Source organism: Podarcis vaucheri, assembly GCF_965113315.1.
Source record: "Podarcis vaucheri genome assembly, chromosome: 10".
Lineage (NCBI taxonomy): Eukaryota > Metazoa > Chordata > Lepidosauria > Squamata > Lacertidae > Podarcis > Podarcis vaucheri.
The window spans coordinates 6,340,944-6,358,081 of NC_138748.1; the positions used below are offsets into that span (position 1 = coordinate 6,340,944).

At 41.9% G+C, this 17,138-nt stretch overlaps 1 protein-coding gene across 3 annotated transcripts in view; it reads right to left on the minus strand.

Annotated features, from left to right (window-relative positions):
- Positions 1 to 16,346, minus strand: part of LOC309541689 (guanine nucleotide-binding protein G(i) subunit alpha-1) — a 28,116-nt gene extending 11,770 nt beyond the window's left edge. The window contains exons 1-8 of one of the 3 annotated variants that reach the window (XM_082239845.1): positions 15,987 to 16,119; positions 14,409 to 14,518; positions 5,633 to 5,675; positions 5,410 to 5,551; positions 4,000 to 4,157; positions 2,497 to 2,625; positions 1,440 to 1,569; positions 457 to 610 (exon numbers count right to left, since the gene is read on the minus strand). In XM_082239845.1, the coding sequence (XP_082095971.1) occupies positions 457 to 610; positions 1,440 to 1,569; positions 2,497 to 2,625; positions 4,000 to 4,157; positions 5,410 to 5,551; positions 5,633 to 5,675; positions 14,409 to 14,484 (832 nt within the window). In that variant the 5' untranslated portion in view covers positions 14,485 to 14,518; positions 15,987 to 16,119. Of the gene's footprint in view, positions 1 to 456; positions 611 to 1,439; positions 1,570 to 2,496; positions 2,626 to 3,999; positions 4,158 to 5,409; positions 5,552 to 5,632; positions 5,676 to 14,408; positions 14,519 to 14,619; positions 14,652 to 15,986 lie in introns of those variants that run through there. The other 2 variants (XM_082239843.1, XM_082239844.1) reach the window with 2 other exon arrangements.
- Between the last annotated feature and the right edge of the window lie 792 nt (positions 16,347 to 17,138).

Here is a 17,138-nt window from a genome sequence, read left to right on the forward strand (position 1 = left end):
CTCCTCTCTATGGAGTCCCTGAATGAGCTGCTAGAGAGAGATATAATTTCTTGAAAGAGTTTGATAAGCACTGCTTTTTCATATAAGAATTTGGTTCATTATTATTATTATATTGAAGCATCTCTTTTTCTGGGTATTGAACAAAAAACACAATGAAGTCTCCGTCCTCAGGCTTACACACAAATCAAATTTTCAAACACTGATTATACAGACTGCAGATAATATCCTCATTTAATCAGACAGCAAAACAATACCGATTATTAGAATACTACACTACTTTTTGTAAAAGGTTAGAGTGGGCTATATGAGCTGCATAGTGAAAGTCTCTGACTTACAGTAATCTGGTACTTATTTACAAGTATGGTTTTCTCGACTGTTATAACCTAAGGTATCAGATCAATACATTCTCTTCTCTATTTCAGTTTTTGTTTCTTTTGGAAATAAAATGGTAAATACCTGGATATTCTGGGTAGCAAATAGTGAGGGGACTCCTTTTGATTTTTTCTTCAAAAAGATCCTTCTTATTTAAGAAGAGGATAATGGAAGTGTCTGTAAACCATTTATTGTTGCAGATACTGTCAAATAATTTCATGCTTTCATGCATCCTATTCTGCAATGGAGAAATATGATATATAAGTTTAGCCCCCTCTCTCCTACCCAATGAAATCCAAAAAGCCTACATCATGGGGGGGTTTTTTTGAAGCTTTTACAAGTTACTGAACTCTCCAGGAGGACATTGGATTAGATGAAGAAGGGCAAACTAATAATTTCTAATGGATGATTATATGTTTCAGGCAACGGCCTCTATCACTCCAAAGTTAAACACTTTGAAATTCCATTTATATGTTTAATTCTCCCACTGGAATTAAATGGGTGCCTAAATCTTAATTTACAGTAACTTTTTTTCTATATTCTTGGAGACTTGCACATTTTGCTTTCAGTGGGATCTGACTCTGGAAAAGATTGCATTACCAGTTTACAAAATCTATAAACCATCATCTGCTTAGACATGGTGATTACCCCACTCACATTCCCTATCTAATGATGATAAATAACAGGACAGTATTTAATTTAGAAGTTTCGCAGAATACAGGGGCTCCTTCCACGATTAGCTTTGGTGAGTAAGAGCTGATGCTACGTGCTCTCGCTTCTGCAGCACACAACAGTTTTGGAAGATCCATAAAATATAGGAAGAACCCGTTACATGCCTTTTTCCATGCAGAGGAAACTGAGCAGTGCTGACATTGTTGAGTCTGTGTAGGTGACCTAAATTGTCCAGTATTACAAAGTGGCACAGGAAGCTCATATGCTGTAACAGATCTCATGCTGCTGTCATTGTCAGAAGGGGGCCTAGAACTACTGCGTAACACAAAGAGCTGTACTAACTGGGGTGGGCCTGGCCTACCTAATGTTCCTTGTTTCAAAGTGGGTTTACTTGCCATTTCCTCATCTTCAGCAAGGACCAAATCATAATCACTCAGTGCAACACAAAAAATTATGGCTGTTACTCCCTCAAAGCAGTGAATCCATTTTTTCCGTTCTGATCTTTGGCCCCCAACATCAAACATCCTGGGGAAAAAAGAAAAAAAATGTGAACGATTATTTTGAGACGGGATTTCCCCCCCAAATTCAAGAATGATTCTTCTGATTAGGTCAAATGTAGCTGAAGATGTAGGCTATTGCAATTTTAGCCTCCAAATTTGCCTCCAAACACTGTTATGTGGGAGCAAAATTTAACCAGATAACATTTTAGATTACAGGTTTCTATGGTCATTAATGCAGATTATGAATAAATCCACATTTTAGAATATGAGCCGAAGAGTATCATCACAGTAATACTACGTATACCTGCCTACACAGCAGCACCATATTTGCCTGCAGTTTTCTCTAATCTTACCTGACAATTACATATGTCCTCGCCTCTCTTCCTCAGATGTTAACACCAGGAAAGAGAGACGGAAGGGACTGAAACCAATCACTGGGAAATGGGTTGGAAAGTCAGTTGTGTAACTGATGTGCTGTGCAGCTTAGTGCCCTCTTATTATATCACATTCAAATGCAATGATTTTTTTCAGATTGCTTTATAAAGATTGCTAAGTAAATTCTCTAATGTAACCCACCCCTCCTTCTCCTGCAGAGCAGCAACACAAAATGAATATGAAAATTATAAGATTCATGCATTCATTGGGTTTTTTGGAGATAAAGAAGAATTATAAATTATGAAGAGCAAACTGAAAAATGGCATGTTATAGAAGTTAAGGATATCCAGCAAAGAAAGTAGGAATTAGAAGAAACTCTTGGAAAAGAGAACTGTTAATATATCTCTTTGCTTGCTTTAGAATGCCTCAGAACAGATAGTAGGATTTTTCCAATGGACACCAGGAAAGTATCTACATTTGTAAAATGCAAGTAGCTTTTACTCTTTGAAAATATTAACATTTTATACAAAATATTTACACAAAATATATACATATCATATTTCCTGAGACTACTCACTTAAAATGGAGATCCTTGAAAGTAAAATGAGTTTCCACTATTCCTGTGGTTTTCACTCTAGTCCTGAGGACATCCTGCTGTGTCGGGATATAGCTAGTCTGGGCTATCCTGTCCAAGTCATTCAAGTAGCTAGAAATATTTTTTTTAATGTATAAAATAAAAATAAAAATCAGCCGCTTGATACTTAAGCATAACATGCAATTTAAAACTAATGGCATGGACAGTAAATACCAACTTCATGTTACTCAGGTATTGGTAGGGTACAGATAAATTATGGGCAGTTTCGAATAACTCTATTCTACACCACCTGACACATTTAGGTAATACAGTAGCAAAAATTTTACCTTTTCAGAAGTGATTTAAAAACATGATTTAACAAGTAAATAAACTCAACAACACTCGCAGTAAAATCCTATGAATGTGTACTCAGAGACAAGTCCAACGGTAGTCAGTGGGGTTTCCTTCCAAGTAAGAATGCACACAACCTAAAACTGTAATCTTACACACACTTGGTGGGCAGCTCCACCAAACCTAGTAGGACTCGCTTCTGAGCAGATATAGAATTGAGCTATAAGGTTACATTCATATATATGTTCACTTTCTTCAGGGAAAGTCCCACCGACATCAGTGGGATTCACTTTTAAGTACAATCGGTAGGATAGTGATTATAACCTCAGAAGGAATAAATATGTTAGATGAAATGCTAACAGGAAATTAAACTAAATGTTGATTTACCAATTAATTAAATCTAAGGTTGATTCTACATGTAAAAACCCATTGGGAAAAATAAGGCTGATTTCATGCACATTCTGGCTTACCTAAAATCATGTGGAGATAGCAAGAAATACTATTTGCTTTATTAAGTTTGCAGAATATGTGTAGTATGTAATAGTAGATTAAAAGCAAGGTTATGTTTATTTTACCACCTTGCCAGGTTAATCTGACTCCACTATCCAGGCGTAGCCCTTTTGTTAGTAAATATAACCTATGGATTTTGCTATCTTATATTGCATACGTGTGTGTGTGTGTGTGTGTGTGTGTGTGTACGTAAGTAAGTAATGTGTGTATAAATATGTATTGGAGTTATTTAACATTATCAATAGATCTACTCCCAGTATAAACTATTTTGAATACTGTATTACCCTATGAATATATGTATAAAATGACAACTTCAGAACATTGTGTTTATTTCCATCCTGGCAAAGTTGACAGCAATTCATCATAGTCTGACAGTACTATTTATTTTAGATGTATTTCATCTATTTGGCAACATCTTTTTTAAAAAACAACACTATACTGGAAATAAAATGTATTGCTATACTTTGCTCAGCTAGTTTGGGATTTTAATCAGAAATATAGTGATAAGAATGTGCTCATCTCAAAATCTCTTTGGACTTTTTTTTTTAAGAGTCCCTCACTTCTCTTTTTGCTTCTCTTTTCAGCAGCAAAATGAACTTGGCAACTGTGCCATCACAGCAACCCTGGTTCTTGTTTTAAGCTTACTATGCTGCTGAGTCATTAAGCTGATACTCTCTTGATCTGTTGAAACAAGCTTGAACGCCACTGTCTCTCCACAGTCTCTTGATAACTCCAGCAAGTTCTGCTGTCATAAAGCCTTCCTCTGCTGATCCAGCAAGTACGAAGAGTTGACGAGCATCATCCTGTTAAAAAAGAAACAAAAACTGTGAAAGTTCCCAGCAACTCTATTCAGCTTTCAAACTGTCATAATAGCAAAACAGCTGTTCATTTTTCTACAAAGTTGACAATCCATTCACATAAAGAAAATTAAAGAAAAAACATTAACGTCTGTATTACAAGAAAGCTTTTTTTAAGAAAATGGGGATTTCCAAAATGTCACAGAATTGTAGAGTTGGAAGGGACCCCAAGGGTCATCTAGTCCAACCCCCTGCAATGCAGGAATCTCAGCTAAAGCATCCATGACAGAGGGCCATCTAGCCTCTGCTTAAAAACCTCCAAGGAAAGAGAGTCCACAACCTCCTGAAGGAGTCTGCTCCACTGCTGAACATTTCTTACTATCAGAAAGTTCTTTCTGATGTTTAGTTGGAATCTCCTTCCTTAAACTTAACTTAAAGCCATTGGTTTGAGTCCTACCTCCCAGAGTAGGAGAAAACAAGCTTGGTTCTATCTTCCATGTGACAGCCTTTGAGATATTTGAAGATGGCCACCCTATCTCCTCTTTTCCAGCCTAAACAGACCCAGTTCCTTCAACCATTCCTCATAACACTTGGCTTCCAGACCCTTGATCATCTTGGTTGCACTCCTCTGCACACGTTCCAGCTTGTCAAAATTCTTCATAAATTGTGGTGCCCAAAATTGGACACTGTATTCCAGGTGTGGTCTGACCAAGGTAGAATAGAGTGGTACTATTGCTTCCCATAATCTGGAAACCATACTTCTGTTAATGCAGCGAAATTATTTAATATACTACTTCTCGAAAGCTTTATACAACCATCTGATACAAGTTGACTTTTGAGCAGAGGTAGGGAACCTGTGACCTAGCAGGTGTTATTGGACTCCCATAAGCCCCAGCAATCATGGTCAAAAGTCACAGATGATAGGAGATGTACTCTAATGGCATCTATCTGGCTTCTTCCGCCTGGTTTAGGCATGAAGGGGGACAGATTCTTTGTCCTGCCTTAAATTTTCCACAGGTCTTGAAATTAACTGACTTTATTTTCACCTAGTATTTTACTTCTTTCACCCATGCCAAGATTTTGGGATATGAAAACTTGCCCTATTTTGCAAGCTGACTTCTTGTCCAGTCAGAGACGATATGTTGAAAGAAAAAGATTAACTATTTCACATATAACAAAGTTCACTAATTCTTGTAAATGGATTTCAGAAGTACAGCAATGAAAGCGAAAATTAAGTAAGGAGTACATCAATGCTTACAGCTCTGGCAGAATCCCCAAAATCTATCTTCAACCTCCCCATTGCTCTAATGATAGCAATAATGGATTGAATTGTATTACTGTAGACAACAGCTTTGTACTGTTTACATTCTTCTTCTGAATAACCAGCTTCATGGATAATCCTAAAAAAGAAAGAAAAATCAGTCTTTGTTTTAACTAAAAGTCATCTATTAACTTTGTTTTCACTCCTAAAACATACTTACTTCATTTGTTTGACAATTGTGCTTTTTCCTGATTCACCAGCTCCTATGAAAAACAACACCCAAAACATTGTTAACCAAAAGCCTGTTGCTCATTTCATATATCAGCACTTTTCAAGCTTTATTTCCACTGAGGTTGAGAGGTTGTGCAAACAAAATATCAGTAATAGTAGTCCACATTCCTTTTAAAAAACCAAAATAGTTTGTCCACCACTACTGATCTGCACTTGCAAAGCATAGGAAACTATGGAGAGCATTCTATGTTGGTGTCTCAATTCATGCATGAGGCCTAAGCAGGCCTTTGCCAGCACACTATACAAACTGTAGAATACAATGCAATGTTTGGAAATCAGTGTGAAACTGATTGTGGTAAGTTTGAATTCTGTTAAATGTGTTTTACAACATTTTATGTGTGGAACATTTTTAAATCCCTTTTTTCTGTACATTTGGGAGTTTCAATTACTTATATTAACAATTTCATCATTAGGAAAAACAAGTGGAATTTGTACAAATACTAAAAGTCTATCCCTAGGAACACTCCTGTTAAACAGGTCATCTTGGTCATACCCCCCTCCAGAAATCTGAAAGAGGCCAATTCACTCTCCCCGTTTCCCATTTCTCTGTTCCAACTGCATGGCTCTGTGACGCTCCTTCCGTATTTATTATATTGTTTGGAGGAGAGTAGCCATTTTAGGAATTTTTAAATTATTGGAATGTCTGCCTATCTCAGGGTTCCCATGAGCCTGTTGATACTGCCCTCTTGTCAGAGAATCTGTTCTGATTCCTAGACTCAGTACTCAACACACTAGAGTTTGCTATTAATGGAAATAATGAAATTTACACCACCTCTGCCATTAAAACAATGGCATTAAATCTGCACATACAAAAACCAAGTTACTAAGTAAAGGTTGAACCTATTGGCAATCTATCTCCACACACCCCACCACACATTATTATGGTTATTAATAGTTTCTTTTCACATTTACACCATAATCTGATTACTTGCAAATTACTTCCTGGAAGATAATATTCCAACCTGGGTGTGAGTCAGGAATATAACTCGAGAGCCAGGATAATTCAAAATACCAAAGAATGAACACAAAACAAGAGGATATCACCATCGTACGGGCTAAAGGTGCCTGGCTGCTTGCTACCAGAGAAGCATGGAGGTAGGTAAACTACTGGGAACATGGCAAGCTTCATATTCCAATATATAATTCTAGGAAGCTGCCTTATACTGAGCAAAGACTGTGGCTCCATTTTGCTCAGTAGCCTGGAAACACCAGAAATTGAAGCTGGGGTCTTCTTCATGCAAAACATATGTTCTGTTACCAAGTTACAGCCTCTGCCTGAACAGACATAAGAAACAATTGTATTGCTACAATATTTACATGTGAACATCCACATACTACTATTCCAATATATGTTAAAGAAGTATTTTAGTACTTTAAAGTTTTTCACTAAATTTCAACTAAATTAATGATTTATAAAACTAAGAGATCTTACTATCAGTTCTGAGATTTCGTGAATTTGAACAGAAGAGGTAAACAATTGTTCTATCCCACCCTGGGACCTTGCAGTAAAGCACAGGTAAGATACTGAATAAAAACATATATAACTCTATGGATTCCAATTATGCTCCCTTCTCATGAATGCATCTTACTGATGAAATCACATTAAAAACTTGGAGTGCACTCCTGCTTCTTTCCTTTGAAGCTGGGTCATCTAACATTATGATGACATCAGGTAATTGACAGGTGACCAGCCCAACAGGAGGAAGATGCACAAGTCTGATGCTTGCTTCTAAACCAGAGAGAGCCTTCCAAAATCAGGCTACTCAGGGACAGCCAAAGTGATGTTCTCCAAATGTTGTTGGACTATCATACTTGCTTGTTGGCCATTCTGCTAGGGAATTATGGCAGTCTAACATCTGGGGAGCACCACATTGGTTACTCTGGGCTGCTGATTAAGCTTGGGGTGAAACCAGTATTTTGTACCTAGGCACCATTTGAAGGAGATGGTTCCAGTAAACAAAACAAAACAGAAAACACTGCAAGCCTGAAGTCTGTCCACACCAGGTTTTTCCCATGAATTACTTCACCACTTAAGAAAAATTATGCAGCTATATTCAAATTCACTGGGATGATTACATCACATATTTCCATCCTGGCTTACCAGGGATGTTTTCTTTCTAGTAAATCAAAGATAAATGTAGCAGATTTCAGTATGAAGTGTATGTGTGACATGTGTGTACGTGGGGGGGGGGTACCCTTAAAGAGCTCTAATCCCCAGAATTCCCTAGGAAGATGGACCCGTTAAATTTCTCTGGAAACTGTAGCTGTGTTGTCAGGGGAATAGGGGTCTCCTAACAATTCTCAGCACCCTTAACAAACTACAGTTCCCAGGATTCCCAGGATTGGGGAAAATAATGATGGTTAAAGTTGCTTCCTAATATGCCAAGATCAAAAATCATGTTTTTTTGAAATGTGAATTATCAAAAAGAAAACAAGTCTCAATAGCTGTACCATTAAGATAAAAATTAGTGGAAGACAATAGATTAATGTAGTATCACAAAATTTAAAAAAAGTTGATACAGCTTCATTACATCTCTAGGAAGACCATCCAGCCACATACCAAAATATCAAGTACACTACTCATTTCAAACCACAAAAGAAAGCATAAAATAGCTTCCTATTGTTATTCAAGATCATACTGTCTTTTTAATTTTATGTAATTTCATGCAGAAATATTGTTTCTCTTTTTTAAAATCTTCCCTTTTTTAAAAAAATCTGGCAACAATTTTACTACCCCAGTTTATTCAGACTATCTCAAAAATCAAATATAAGCCCCATTCTATTCTAATTTCCAAATTATCTGCCGCACATTTCATCTATATCACTTTCAGAACCTTGAGCATTTAATAACCCACACATTTCCATAGATCTTTTTGTTATATTAACTTTGCCAACAGATTTTGATTGGATCCTTCTGTAGTCGTATCCTCGCAAGACGAAAAGAATCCGTTCTGTGATTCTCTTCGTCTAGCGGTTTTTTCGTCTTGCGAAGCAAGCCCATTGACGGATTAGCGGCTTATCTGCTGATCGGATCAGCTGATAAGCGGCTTAGAAAAGGGGGGGGGGAGGGAAAAAACCCAGCAGGAACTCGCAAGACATTGTCGTCTTGCGAAGCAAGCCCATAGGAAATTTGTTTTGCGAAGCACCTCCAAAACGGAAAACTCTTTCATCTAGCGAGTTTTCCGTCTTGCGAGGCATTCGTCTTGCGGGGCACCACTGTACTAATATAGTGTCCTATTGTCCTTAATTAAATCAATATACAGACAGTTGATTTAACAAGTAAGAGTAGTTACTGGTTGACTTAACAAATATATTTTCAAGTCTGAATTATTTAATGGTACTTGTGTTCCTGTTCACTTCAATTTGAACTCCTCATTCTGTTACCTGGAAACCAGTCTGCATTTACATTGAAAACATTTGTCTTTTCAGAAGGCTGCAAACAAACATATGGGCCTATTTAATGGAAGAAGAAGAAGAAGAAGAGGAGTTTGGATTTGATATCCCACTTTATCACTACCCGAAGGAGTCTCAAAGCGGCTAACATTCTCCTTTCCCTTCCTCCCCCACAACAAACACTCTGTGAGGTGAGTGGGGCTGAGAGACTTCAAAGACGTGTGACTGGCCCAAGGTCACCCAGCAGCTGCATGTGGAGGAGCGGAGACGCGAACCTGGTTCCCCAGATTATGAGACTACCGCTCTTAACCACTACACCACACTGGAGAATGAGTATTGTGGGTTGGAGGTGGAATCACTGAAAAATCACATCAGTGTTGCAACTGAGAAAAGAAGAATGTTAGTTCCTGTTAAACCATGATACTGTGACCACATATTTGCGTGTTTTAAATTAAATCAGAAACTAACACCCCCAAGTAATTCACATTAGGAAGGAGTGTTATTTAGTACCCTATTACACAGGGTAAAAGGTAAAGGGACCCCTGACCATTCGGTCCAGTTGTGGCCAACTCTGGGGTTGCGGCGCTCATCTCGCTTTACTGGCCAAGGGAGCCGGCGTACAGCTTCCGGGTCATGTGGCCAGCATGACTAAGCCACTTCTGGCGAACCAGAGCAGCGCACGGAAACGCCGTTCACCTTCCTGCTGGAGCAGTACCTATTTATCTACTTGCACTTTGACATGCTTTCGAACTGCTAGGTTGGCAGGAGCAGGGACCGAGCAACAGGAGCTCACCCCATCACGGGGATTCAAACCGCTGACCTTCTGATCAGCAAGCCCTAGCCTCTGTGGTTTAGACCATAGTGCCACCTGCATACTCCCTGTGTAATATATATAGTTTAACTGAGACCCCCTGCTCCTCCTGATATTTTAAAATAGAATTTTCAAGATTTGGGGCAGGGGATTTATAAGCTTTGTAGGGTGGGGTCATTTGAGGGGGCAAGTTTCTTTCTTTGGTCTTTTTTATTTGGGCTTAAATAGGTCCATGGGTCAGTGGAAGACAGGAGTGCCTGCGGTGCTCTGGTCCATGGGGTCACGAAGAGTCGGACACAACTAAACGACTAAACAACAACAACAACAGGTCCATGGGTCATTGCCCCTGAGAGCCCTCTCCCACTTCATAGAGCCTGCCTGGCTCCTTGATATACTCGGGAGCTTAGGGCAATGAAACAACCTGGAAAACTGCTTGCATGCAAGTGAAGAAAAACTCTAGTTGAATGCTATCGAACACTAGTGAGGGCTCATTGTTGAGCCTAACTAGTGACAGTGAAGGCAAAAAGGCGGCATACTTTCCTGCCTCCATTGCATCCTTATTATGTCATCCGGCAGATGTTTTCTGGGAAGTGTGGGGTCTTTTACAGACTGGCTCGAAGGAGCCAGTAGCTCACCATGACTTGTTTGGAAAGCATTTTGAGGGTAAAATTGCTTACATCCACAGCTTGCCTGGCACCCTCATTACATATCTTTAAGCCTCTTCAACCAGGTTTTTGGGTGCTTGAACAATCTACGGTCTTTTAAATGGGTCTGGGAGGTGGTGAAGCTTCATATATGAGAAAATGTGTACAGATTGCCTCAAAGCTGCTGAGGGGTGTCACCTGGTGAGTGTCCCAAGGGCCAGATAAAGGGGGATGTGTTTGGCCCCTGGGCCTGAGGTCCTAATTTACAGTAATTCTGAAATATGGTTAAGCATGAGATTTGGCATACTTTGAATGAGAGGAACTTCCATGATAATATTCCATACACTTTGAACTGTTTTCAACAGTAATTTATTACAATGATTTGTAAACTGTAGTCCTTGTATGCTTTCAGGCATCCATTATTATTGTTGTTATTGTTATTATTAGTTAAATTTCTATACTGCCCTTCATCTGAGGATCACAGGGCAGTTTACAATATAAAAACACAAAAATGCATACCACAGTAATGAACAAAAACAATACCCCCACCCCTGTAGTTTAAAATGCCATAGGTTGTTTAATTAGCTAAAGGCTTGGAAAAGGAATGTTTTTGTCTGGTGCCTAAAGATATGTCACAAAGGCAACAGGTGAGCCTCCCTGGGGAGAGCCACCCAGGGTAGCTGGGAAAACCCAACCAAATGGGTGGGGTATAAATAAAAATTATTCTGTAAGCAGGGAGCCACCAAAGAAAAGGCCCACTCTTGTGTTGCTGTCCTCCATATTAAGCAGTATAAATAAAAGAAAATCGCAAACTCCTTTTTCAGCACAGAAAGAATTTCACTAAACAGGAGTAACTTGGGCAACAATTCTAGCCCCACTGAATTCAATGGAATTCACACTAGAAGACATAGGAAATGAGAGCTGGACCATAAAGAAGGCTGATCGCCAAAGAATTGATGCTTTTGAATTATGGTGCTGGAGGAGACTCTTGAGAGTCCCATGGACTGCAAGACCTCTCCATTCTGAAGGAAATCAGTCCTGAGTGCTCACTGGAAGGACAGGTCCTGAAGCTGAGGCTCCAATACTTTGGCCACCTAATGAGAAGAGAAAACTCCCTGGAAAAGACCCTGATGTTGGAAAAGATTGAGGGCAGGAGGAGAAGAGGACGACAGAGGACAAGATGGTTGGACAGTGTTCTCAAAGCTACCAACATGAGTTTGATCAAACTGCAGGAGGCAGTGGAAGACAGGAGTGCCTGGCATGCTCTGGTCCATGGGGTCACGAAGATTTGGACACAACTGAACAAGTAAACAACAACAACATGGTTTCTAAGACACAAATCAGAGCACTCACAGTTCGTATCTCACTTCTACCATTAGTTCATGGCATGTCCTTAGGCAAACTACTCTACTGGATGCAACCAAAAATCTCCTCCATCCGCAATGTGGAGATAGGGTTTACCCACAGAATAGTTTACATACTATTTACATGTTTGTTGAACTGTTAACTGCCAACCTAGCAGTTGAAAAGCATACCAGCGCGAGTAGATAAATAGGTACCACTGCAGCGGGAAGATAAATGGCGTTTCCATGTGCTCTGGCTTCCGTCATGGTGTCCTGTTGCGCCAGAAGCACTTTGGCCATGCTGGCCACATGACCCAGAAAGCTGTCTGTGGACAAACACCGGCTCCCTCAGCCTGAAAGCAGAGATAAGTGCCGCACCCCATAGTCAAATCCGACTGGACTTAACCGTATGAGGTCCTTTACCTTTTACCTTACAATATATTATGTGTTAAGTCTTTTGAATGCATGAAAGCATTATATAAATGCCTATTATTATGTTCATTGCCCAAACTGTGGGTTGTTGTTGTTTAGTCGTTTAGTCGTGTCTGACTCTTCGTGACTCCATGGACCAGAGCACGCCAGGCACTTCTGTCCTCCACTGCCTCCCGCAGTTTGATCAAACTCATGCTAGTAGCTTCAAGAACACCATCCAACCATCTCATTCTCTGTCGTCCCCTTCTCCTTGTGCCCTCCATCTTTCCCAGCATCAGGGTCTTTTCCAGGGAGTCCTCTCTTCTCATGAGGTGGCCAAAGTATTGGAGCCTCAGCTTCACGATCTGTCCTTCCAGTGAGCACTCAGGGCTGATTTCCTTCAGAATGGAGAGGTTTGATCTTCTTGCAGTCCATGGGACTCTCAAGAGTCTCCTCCAGCACCATAATTCAAAAGCATCAATTCTTCGGCGATCAGCCTTCTTTATGGTCCAGCTCTCACTTCCATACATCACTACTGGGAAAACCATGGCTTTTACTATACGGACCTTTGTTGGCAAGGTGATGTCTCTGCTTTTTAAGATGTTGTCTAGGTTTGCCATCGCCTTTCTCCCAAGGAGCAGGCGTCTTTTAATTTCGTGACTGCTGTCACCATCTGCACTGATCATGGAGCCCAAGAAAGTAAAATCTCTCACTGCCTCCATTTCTTCCCCATCTATTTGCCAGGAGGTGATGGGCCCAGTGGCCATGATCTTCGTTTTTTTGATGTTGAGCTTCAGACCATATTTTGCGCTCTCCTCTTTCACCCTCATTAAAAGGTTCTTTAATTCCTCTTCACTTTCTGCCATCAAGGTTGTGTCATCTGCATATCTGAGGTTGTTGATATTTCTTCCGGCAATCTTAATTCCGGCTTGGGATTCATCCAGCCCAGCCTTTCGCATGATGAATTCTGCATATAAGTTAAATAAGCAGGGAGACAATATACAGCCTTGCCGTACTCCTTTCCCAATTTGGAACCAATCAGTTGTTCCATATCCAGTTCTAACTGTAGCTTCTTGTCCCACATAGAGATTTCGCAGGAGACACTTTGGTAAAGATCTAACTGAAGCAGAAGACATCAAGAAGAGGTGGCAAGAATACACAGAGGAATTATACCAGAAAGATATGGATGTCTCGTACACCCCAGGCAGTGTGGTTGCTGACCTTGAGCCAGACATCCTGGAGAGTGAAGTCAAATGGGCCTTAGAAAGCACTGCAAATAACAAGGCCAGTGGAAGTGATGGTATTCCAGCTGAACTGTTTAAAATTTTAAAAAGATGATGCTGTTAAGGTGCTACACTCAATATGCCAGCAAGTTTGGAAAACTCAGCAGTGGCCAGAGGATTGGAGAAGATCAGTCTACATTCCAATCCCAAAGAAAGGCAGTGCCAAAGAATGCTCCAACTACCGCACAATTTCACTCATTTCACATGCTAGCAAGGTTATGCTTAAAATTCTACAAGGAAGGCTCAAGCAGTATGTGGACCGAGAACTCCCAGAAGTGCAAGCTGGATTTACAATTAAATACGTAGCCTAACAAAATTAAGGGTAGAGTTCCATCAGCACAAGCATTTATCTGCCATATGAAACAACCTCTCAACCTGGTGTGATGTTGCAGCAGTTCTAAACCTCCAGAGCAGATTTGACAAAGGAATGGGGGGGAAGGAGTCCTTACACTGGCTTCTGTAAGTGCACCAGGTGAGTTGAATCTGGCCCTAAGTGTCAAAATATGGAAATATAGGCAAACCAGAACAGTATTTAGTTAAATGAGGAATTGCAGTGCAAATTAAGACTTTTATTTGTTTAATCTGTATCACTCTCCTATTCCATCCTCGTAACTTGAAAGTGACCGGCTTTTAAAATACCCTATTTGAATACTCTAGATATGTATATATGCAGAACAACCCTATGCATATTTATTCAGTTCCAGTGAATTCAATGGGATGTACTTCCAGGTAAGATTGTAACCTTATGCACTCACATGCAGGAGCGAGACGCACTTCTCGGTAAATATGAATATCATGCTATAATTCTATGCACACTTACCTAAGGGGAGGGGCTGTAACTCAGTAGTAGAGCACATGCTTTGCATGCAGAAGGAGCCAAGGCCAATCCCTTGCATGGCATCTTGATGCAGGGCTGAGAAAAAATCCTGTCTGAAAATTTGGGAAGTTGATACTATCAGTGTTGACAATATTGAGCTAAAAGGACTAATGGTAGGCTTTAGTATAAAGCAGCTTCCAGTGTTCTTATGTACCTAGGTGACAGTCCCATTGAAGTCACTTCTGAATAAATGTAGTCATAAATGCATAGTCAATCAGGCTAAAAAGGCCACAATAGCCAATGACAATTTTCCTAGACCACAGATATCACTTCAGCATAGAATATACTATTGGGCTGCAATATAAAGGATAAATATATTTGTATTTATCATACATGACAGATTTACACACTTTTATCAACACATAAACAATATCAATATAGGAAAACTCGCATGCATGAAAGTGCTCTGAAATGCAGTAAGTTATCCATGGTGTGCAGGACAGGGGAATACGTATGAAAAATAAGCAGCGCAAGCTTTATTATCTGGTATAAACTTTCATAAGCAACAGCCTAATGCAGCAACACACATTTCTGGAACGGGGGTGGGGCACCCAAGGATTTTCCTTCCATACTAAACAACAGAAAATATTAAGTATAGTAAACTACTGTAAAGTTTTCCAGATGCACCTTATTTAGAATGATTTTCATCAAATACCAGTACTCCAAACTAACTTAAGCTCCATTGTGTGTATGTGGACTTGTTTACTTTAGGGAGGGGTGTTTTCATTTAGCAATCCTAAGCCATTTCTTATTCCTGACATCAGTCATCCAACTATTCTAAGAAATTTACAGCTCAAGCCCATGAACAGTCCCATCCTATTCGCCAAGAGTAAGTCCCACTGACCTGAGTTCAAAGGATTTTCACCTTCAGGTCTGAATTGCAGCCTTCATGCTAGGAGCATTTCACCTACACAGCCCTGTAGTTATGCTTTTGCCATCAACAGAAGCAGACCATTCAGGCAAACAATAGGAGCCCAAGTGACATACTGCAGTAAGGGATACAAATATGGTACCCGAGAAATATGGCTTCGTTCAACTGAAAATGCCTTTACAGCTGACCACACATCACAGATCTCTCAACACAGAGGTGTTCTATCTTACCGCCACTTTACCCACCACCACCCCAATCACAATTAGGATGCTCAGAAGGCAAATTCCTTCCCCTGCACCTTTCAGCTGAGATCAAGAAGCTGATAACTTGTTAACTGGCAGGGCAAAAAGTGGAAGGCAGCAGGCGAGGCCAAGGGTGCGATCTCCAGGATGAAGTCTCAACCCTTTCAGCCTTGCAAGCCCTTACTGGAGAGCAAGTCCCACCAAGCTCAGCAAGGCTTCCTTCTGAGTAGACAGGCGTGGGACTGCCCTCAGTGCTGCAGAGGAGGGAGGAACGTGACCTGACACGCAACTGATCATTCACACGGGGCTAAAACTGCGCCTTGTTTTCCTGCTGGATGCTGCCGTGGAGAATTCAATTTCTGGGCGCGGGGAGAGAGCAGCAAAGCGAGAGAGAAGCAGCCTCCTCACCCAAGAGCAGCAGCTTGACTTCGCGGGCCGCCTTCTCGCCATCCTCCCGCAGGTTCCTGTCGATCATCTTGCTCCTCTCCACCGCCGCCTTGTCCTCGGCGCTCAGCGTGCAGCCCATCTTGAAGGGGCTTCGGCTTCTCCAAAAAGACACCGAGGGAGGGGAAATCTCCTTTGTCTCCGGGCTCAGAAGAGGAAGAAAGCGGCGGCCCCGCTGCTGGGACGGGGAGGGAAAAGCCCCTCGGGAAAAGACGGAGGCGCCTGAGGCGGATTCCCGCAAGCGTCTTAAGAATATCCAAGGCTCGGACGGCAGCGGCGAACTAAGGCGCTCGTCAAAACAAAAAGCCCCCCAACCCACCGCCCTCCAGCCCCGCGCGGCTTCCTCACAAGCCCAGGGTCAATGGCTCTGCCTCAGTTTCCCCCCGCACCGCGCGCGACCCCCGCCAAGGCGGGACGGTGCCGAAGCCGCGCGGGCAGTCAAGACGCTCCCAGGCAGGCAGGCGCGGCCGCCTCTGCTCCCCTCGCCAAGCCAGCCGAGAGCGGGGCCTCGTGTGTGCGCGCGCGCGTCCCCTCTTCACCAACCCGACGGAACTGTTGAGCCTCGCTCGGCGGCGCGTGCACGCGCGCACCTCCCCTGCTTCTCTCTCTCTCTTTTTAAGAAAAGGTGGGGAGTGCGGGACTGCGCATGTGCGGGACTGGGCGCGGCGGTGTCGGGGGATAATTAGCATTGGGGCGGGTGGTAGTCCGGGGAGGGGAGCAGCCCGTTGGTGGGCGGGGGGGGCTGCGCGTGACGTCAGCGCGCGCGATGTTTAAATAAATGCGCCGCGCGGCGCGGCAGTTGGGGCGGCTAACGGCTCTGGGGTGGCTGAGGCGGGGAAGGGACGGGACGGGCGCTGAGGTGGCTGTGGAGACTGTTAGTAGCGAGGGGCGTCACGAAGGGCAATTCTTGGGAGAGTTAGGGGGCGGCAGCTCTTGAGGTGCCTGAATATTCATTAGGCTCCTGTGAGGATAAATGCTGAGGGTCTCCAGAAAGAGACGCCCGGGCGCTTGAAGGCTCTTCTGGAGACCGAATTGGCTTGCGCTTTTTCTCTAACTAGTTCCGCGGTCCGCGCACACTTTCGCCGCCTTTAAAACTTGCAGCAATAACAGCCCTAC